This window comes from Lagenorhynchus albirostris, chromosome 19, assembly GCF_949774975.1.
Source record: "Lagenorhynchus albirostris chromosome 19, mLagAlb1.1, whole genome shotgun sequence".
In the NCBI taxonomy this organism is placed as follows: domain Eukaryota; kingdom Metazoa; phylum Chordata; class Mammalia; order Artiodactyla; family Delphinidae; genus Lagenorhynchus; species Lagenorhynchus albirostris.
Window position 1 is genome coordinate 29,836,886 of NC_083113.1, and position 7,417 is coordinate 29,844,302.

Here is a 7,417-nt window from a genome sequence, read left to right on the forward strand (position 1 = left end):
GGTTCAAATCATTTAAACATTTAAAGGGATATGTATATTTTTATACTTTTAGGGTATCAGTTTACATAATAGATAAGTGCATGGGCTTTTGAGACCTGAGTTTGAAAGCTGATCCTAACACTTACTAGCTAGCTTTAGGCAACTTGTATAACTTCTCTGAGGCTTAGTTCCTTCATTTGAAAAATAGAAATAATACTTTCTCAAATGGATGTAGCGAGTACTAAAATAAATTATGTACTCTAAAGTCCTTAGCACAATAGTTGGTAATATGATAATAATAATAATAGCTTATATTTATTACGTGCCAGAACCTTTGCTGAGGCACTTGAATTATCTTCATAAAACCCTATGAGGGAGGTGTTGTTAACTCCATTTTGCAGATCAGAAAACTGAGGTTCAAAGAGATTTACTGATATACCCTAGTTCATGTAGGTGGTAAGTCTGACTCCGAAGGGTATACTCTTAACTAGGCTACACTGCCTACCCAACATAGTAATTTCACAGTAAACGGTAGTTAGTTATTTTACTGTTCCAGTAACTCAAAAACATTTAAGGGACTTCCCTGGTGGCACAGTGGTTAAGAATCCGCCTGCCAATGCAGGGGACACAGGTTCGATCTCTGGTCCAGGAAGATCCCACATGCTGCAGAGCAACTAAGCCTATGTACCACAACTACTGAGCCTGCGCTCTAGAGCCCACGAGCCACAACGACTGAGCCCACATGCCACAACTACTGAAGCCCGCACACCTAGAGCCCGTGCTCCGCAACAAGAGAAGCCACCACAGTAAGAAGCCTGCGCACCGCAACGAAGAGTAGCCCCCGCTCGCCGCAACTAGAGAAAGCCTGCCCGCAGCAACAAAGACCCAATGCAGCCAAAATTAATTAATTAATTTTAAAGAAAGAAAGACATTTAAAATTTACATTAGCACATGTTTATATAGTATATTAATAGTTCTTGTGGATTGTGGTAGTCCTTTTTAATGTAATAAAGATTGTCAAAAGTGGTTCAACGAATACATGTGTTTTAAAAAAATAAACTCTGGGGCTTCCCTGGTGGCACAGTGGTTGAGAGTCCGCCTGCCGATGCAGGGGACGCGGGTTCGTGCCCCGGACCGGGAAGATCCCACATGCCGCGGAGAGGCTGGGCCCGTGAGCCATGGCCACTGAGCCTGCGCGTCCGGAGCCTGTGCTCCGCAACGGGAGAGGCCACAACAGGGAGAGGCCCGCGTGCCGCAAAAATAAATAAATAAATAAATAAACTCTGTACAGCACAGAATAAAAGCAAGAAATGTCTTCATATTTAATAGTGCTTTTAAGTGTCTAACGATCTGTTTTTCATTTATAGGTTGGAGGTGCCTTTGCTCCCCCTCTGAAAGATTTATGTCGGTTCCTGAAAGAAAATACAGAATATGGAGTAGCTCCTGAATGGGGAGATGTTGTTAAGCAGTCTGTGAGTATTTCATAAATAATAATTCAGACATCATTTTTAAAATTAGATGCCATTTAATTATAACTTAGATTAAATTTTAAGTTAAGAATTAACAAAATAGGGCTTCCCTGGTGGCGCAGTGGCTAGGAATCTGCCTGCCAATGCAAGGGACACAGGTTCGATCCCTGGCCCAGGAAGATCCCACATGCCATGGAGCAACTAAGCCCATGTGCCACAACTACTGAGCCCATGTGCCACAACTACTGAGGCCCACGCGCCTAGAGCCAATGTTCTGCAACAAGGGAAGCCACGACAGTGAGAAGCCCATGTGCAGCAACGAAGACCCAACACAGCCAAAAATAAATTTATTTTTAAAAATTAACAAAATATTCCAAGAATATGTGAAGGTATTTTTTAGTTCATAATTTTTGTTTTGCAGAATATGTTACAGATTTCTCAGATGCTGTTGAGTTAGAATGCAGAATCAATATATGCTGATTTGTGTTTATTTTAATCTCTAAGATACTATTTGAGCAATACCACAATGAATAGTCAAAGATACTGGGCGGCACGGGCAGGATTCTCTGGCGGTCCAGTGGTTAGAACTCTGTGCTTCCATTGCATGGGGCATGTGTTCAATCCCTGGTTGGGAAATTAAGATCCCATGTGCTGCACAGCGTGGCCTAATTAATTGATTGATTGATTGATTAAAAGGCATATTAAGAAAACAAAGATGGGGAAAGATATATATATGTAAGGTTATTCATCATAATACAGTAATAAAAATTGGGAATATACCAATGGTCCATCAGTATACTGAAAAACTGCAACTATTTTAAAAATTATATCTTAAAAGAACATCTAATGACAAGGGAGAAAAAGTTCACAGTGTTGTTAAATGGGGTAGTAGTTAAGCTCTTGGAGTATCAAAGCCTAACCATGTGGTAAGTGCTGAATAAATAATAGCTATTATGTCTACAGGTGTCTAAATAAAAAAGACAGGCAGTAAACCTATGTTCAGTATGATTCTATTTTTTTTTTTTTATTTTAGAAAAGAGGTGAAGAGAATTGTAAAATCTGTTTATATGCACAAGGGGAAGATGGAAGCACACATCCTGAAATGTTAGCAGTGGTTATCTCTGAACAGTGAAACTATGGATGATATTTTTATTTGTATTTTTTTGTTGTCGTGTTTTCTGTAGTGAACCCTAATGCTTTTGTAAAGAGAACAAATAAGTTGATCAGTTCAAAACAAAATTTTAAAATAGTCCCATGAGAGTCTTTTAAACCACTGTCTAGAGCTACAGTGTCACAAATGGTAGCCACCAGGCACATGTGGCTATTGAGCACTTGAAATTTGGCTAGTCTGAAGTAGGAGGTGTTGTAAGTGTGAAGCACTGTTTCTGGATTTTGAAGGCTTAGTTTGGAAAAATGAATATAAAATATCTCAATAATATTCATAGATGACATATTGAAATGGCAGTGTTTTTGTTATGTTAAATAGACTGTATTGCTAAAATTTGTGTCACGTATTTTACCTTTTTTTAATTGTGGCTACTAGAAAATTTTAAATTACATACGTGGCTTACATTATTTCTATTAGACAGTGCTAGTCTAGTGGTTCTAAACTCCTAAAACTTTTAGGAATTTTCGTTCATTTGTTTGTTTTTTACTTCTAGGAGTTTTGAGCCTGAGAAAATCATGGGAGAATTTCAAGAAAGTAGCATAGGTTGCCCTCCATTGCCCTGGACTTGGTGCTTCCCAGTCTGCAGGTGCTACTGCTGTTCTGAGCCAAGTGATTTTTCCCCCCTGTCGATTATCTTTTTCGGTTTGGCTCTGTCTCCTTTACTCCCAAAGTGATAGTCAGGAAAGAGTCATATGAAGCATCTCATTTTAATCTTTACTTACTTCTTCTGTCCTTTGCTTATTGTTCTTCCAGATTAGAAGAGGGGCACTCCTTTAGTCTTCTAGAGCAATGGGTGATGTGAAAAATGTAAGGGCATGGCAGTAGTAACCCTCATGAAAAAATTTCTTCGGACCTTCTGTTTTCCAGAACTATTCTACTAACTTATGCCTCACAGTATAAAAGAGGGCCAGAGACCTCTTTCTGCCCTCTTAAGATAAAATGAGAAAAAGAGCTGTTTCAAGCCACTACTTATACTAAGATGAAATTGGGTTATCTCTCTCGTAATTGGTTATATCAATAGAGAATAAGTTTATGAATGATTACCTATTTTTAATAGCTTATTTGTATCACAAACTAATAGCTATTGATTTTATTTGAAAATGGTTATTATTGATGGATTTTTTTTTTTAGGGATTTCTTCCAGAAAGTATGTATGAACGTATTCTCACTGGTCCTGTTGTGAGAGAGGAAGTAAGCAGGCGAGGGAGACGGCCTAAAAGTGGAATTGCAAAGGCCACTGCGGCAGCAGCAGCTGCAACTGCCACCAGTATTTCAGGCAATCCTTTATTAGCCAATGGATTACTTCCAGGTGTGGACCTCACAACTCTTCAGGCCTTACAACAAAACCTACAAAACTTGCAGTCACTGCAAGTAACTGCAGGGCTGATGGGAATGCCTGCTGGCCTTTCTTCTGGAGGAGAAGCTAAAAACGTGGCTGCCATGTTCCCCATGCTGCTGTCAGGAATGACTGGATTGCCAAATCTGTTGGGCATGGGAGGACTCCTGACAAAGCCTACAGAATCTGGAACAGAAGAAAAAAAGGGAAATGACTCTACGGAGCTAGAAGGAAAAAAAGAAAGGACAGAGAGCCAAAATTCAGAGAATGGTGGTGAAAGCTCTGTGTCAAGTTCTCCTTCAACATCCTCTACTGCTGCATTAAGTGCAGCTGCAGCTGCCAACCCGTTAGCTCTTAACCCACTATTACTATCTAATATACTTTATCCAGGGATGCTTCTCACTCCAGGCCTTAATCTTCATATTCCAACTTTGTCCCAGTCCAATACTTTTGATGTACAGAAAAATAAAAACAGTGACTTAGGCTCATCGAAGTCTGTAGAAGTAAAGGAAGAAGATTCCAGAGTTGGAGATCAGGAAGACAAAGGGGGAACTGAACCGAGTCCTCTCAATGAAAACAGCACAGATGAGGGTTCAGAGAAAGCTGATGCTTCATCTGGATCTGATAGTACACCATCGTCATCTGAGGATTCAGATTCTAGTAATGAAGACTGATTCCCAGACTGCACTTAAATTATGAACTGATTTTGGATTTTTTTTCTTTAATTATTAATTGTAAATACCCCAGTGTTGAGTGCATCAATAACTTACTGACTGAACATTTCAGTTATTTGTTTAGAAGTGCAAACTGCTTTCAGAGACGTTTTGCATGTAATATTTCTTAAGATTCATAAGTTTCTGAACTCGTATGTACTATCAAATACATAAAGGTGTAAAATTACAACAAAAGGCATTATAATTTTGTTGGGGGTTAATTTTATGAAAATTATGCTCAATAAGAGTTGTATATTTAATATATTTGCAGTGAACACAGAATACTTTATGCATATTACTGATTTAATTTGAATATAGTTTTACAGCCTCCTTGACACCTATAATTTACAGATCAAAACTCAGCAATAATTTGGGCAGCTAATGAATGTCATGAAAGCTGTAGAATCTACATCACCATCCATTGCTTTAATTACATGAAAATGCTCTAGTGTTGTGATGCACTGCTGATATTTCCAATTCAGGTACAAGTGTGTTTTAAAGAAGAAATAAGTTTCCCAATCAGCCAATTTAACTGGCTACCTGTTACCTCAGCTGAGTTAGTTTAGGAAGTTTACATTCGTTTCTAATTCTATACTTGTTTTCAGGGGTTTTTTAAACACATCCTATATATCATGTTAATCTGGCAAGAAATATGACTTGCTTTTTGCTGAGCTTAACTCTTAAAATCAGTAAAGTCATGAAATAATCCTGTGTCATGTAACTTTGGCACCCTCTAGACATATTTAGTTTCAGCTCTTCAAAGTTTGGCCTCCTATTAGAAATAATTGTCTCAGATAAGTAATGTCTGTTTCCAGGGTTCAGAAAAGGCAAACTCATGAAATGCCACTGAAAAGAACTTTCAACACAGCATACTTCATGTAAAAGAAATTGTTTGTTTGCTTTATTTGTGTAGATTTCTATTTGTGTTTTACGTCATGGAAATATTCCGGAATTAACAGATAATAGGGTAAAGTAATATGCAGATAGTCTCAATTCATTTTGAGTTTCTACGTATAAGCAAACTAAATGTTGCCCAGAATCAGTGTTGGGTTATCAGTTTATATTAAATATACTGAGTTGCCCATTTTGAAAATGCACTTTGAATAATCTCAAAAAAATATACGTTACTCCTATGAACCACAAAAAATGAAGCCAAAGGCTTCTGATCAATTTCTTAGAACCCTTTACCATGTAAAATTTGTGTTTGATTTGTGATACAATTTCTCCTGCTAAAGCTGCTATTATTCTGACAAGGTAGAGGTCCAGGTTCACCTTCATACACATTTAAAGCAATTAGAACTGAATTGGAAATAAAATATCATTTACATCCTAAGGAGAGACAAGTGTTAGCGTTTTTCTGGTACTTAAAAATAAGTCAGTGATAAAGTTTGCGAGGGGAAAAGTACCCCACTTCTCTCCCAGAGAAAAAATAACTTTTAGTATGTTTTGATGGAACTCTATTGCTTTGTCATGAATTAAGCAAGTATATTGGATTTTCCAAGACCTTTACCAGTAAATTATGTTTCTGTATGTAAAATAACTAACCCCTTATTAGAGAGACAGTGTTATATGTATTTACAAAATTATATAAGTTCCATTGGGATTGTATTGATTTTTGTATTTTCCCAAAATAGTACTTTGAATTGATAGTCCTTTATGCAATGTCTTAGCAATAGTCACTATAATGCCCTTCCAGGAGAAGTGGGTAGTAATTCTTCATCATGAAAATGATATATTACATATTTAGTATCTTCCCTTTGCAGTATTGCACCTTTGTTTAACTAGAATACACCTATGAGATAGCCAAAGTTTTTCAAACACAGTTAACTTAGTTTGCCGGTAAAGTATTTCAGCACCATCCACATTTCCCTTCTCTCCCCCTAGTTATACCCACATGATCTTCATTCCTTTCTGTCTCCAATTTAAAATAAAGGGGAAAAAAGCCCTAGATCTTGTCACTAAAATCTAATTTATATCAAATTTATGAGATAAAGTATTTTCCTAATTATGATCAAATGAATTTGGTTAACATCTTAGTGATTCTCTTTCTATGTAATAAGGCAGTTGCAGTTTTCAAAGCATTAAGGCTAGTATTAACTTTAAACATTCTCTTGGGTTTCAAGACACTTCTATCTAGTACTGATTGGGGAAAAGTTGTCCAGCTATCAGCTTAAAAAAACATGCAAACATGGTTGTGTAAAGTTAAGGGTTATAAGAAAAGAAATCAGTAGAATTACATAATACTAAAGTTGCAGTTGAAAGGATATCCAAGTATGTGTTGGTAGTTACTAAAAGAATTATAGCTGTTATTGCCTTGTATTTATAGCCCTTGTTTCAGGTTTCATGATTCAAGTCTTAGTCCAATTTTTCTTTTGGACATTGCAATATTTACCAGTTGTGTTTTGTGTAGTCTGAATTTGCTTTCTGTAGTTGAGCAAGCGTCTTAAAAAGTCATTTGTAATTTATTAAATTACTTTCTATGATGTTCTATAGAGCAAATGGAAGTTTAATTATTTTTTATTAAACATATTCTTTGACTACCCATGATGTCAGCCTCTGTACATGACAATGTTTTTTTATTTTTATATATAATTTATCTTATTCCAGTTATGAAGGAAACCATAGTCATAAATCTTTAAAAGGAAGGTGGAAGAATTTTTAAGAGACAGAAGTTGGCTATAATTATATCCACAATATTATTATTTCCCGAAGTTTTCTTCCCCTGGACCTTTAAAAATCCCGAAAGACCCAG

General features: G+C 36.7%; 1 protein-coding gene across 12 annotated transcripts in view; it reads left to right on the forward strand.

Moving 5' to 3' along the window:
• CHD9 (chromodomain helicase DNA binding protein 9) overlaps window positions 1-7,207 on the forward strand; it is a 194,854-nt gene extending 187,647 nt beyond the window's left edge. For all 12 annotated transcript variants that reach the window (XM_060132648.1, XM_060132647.1, XM_060132651.1 and 9 more), the window contains 2 exons: window positions 1,347-1,451; window positions 3,748-7,207. In XM_060132648.1, coding sequence (XP_059988631.1) covers window positions 1,347-1,451; window positions 3,748-4,626 — 984 coding nt within the window. In that variant the 3' untranslated portion in view covers window positions 4,627-7,207. The remainder of the gene's footprint in view (window positions 1-1,346; window positions 1,452-3,747) is intronic.
• The last annotated feature ends 210 nt before the right edge of the window (window positions 7,208-7,417 follow it).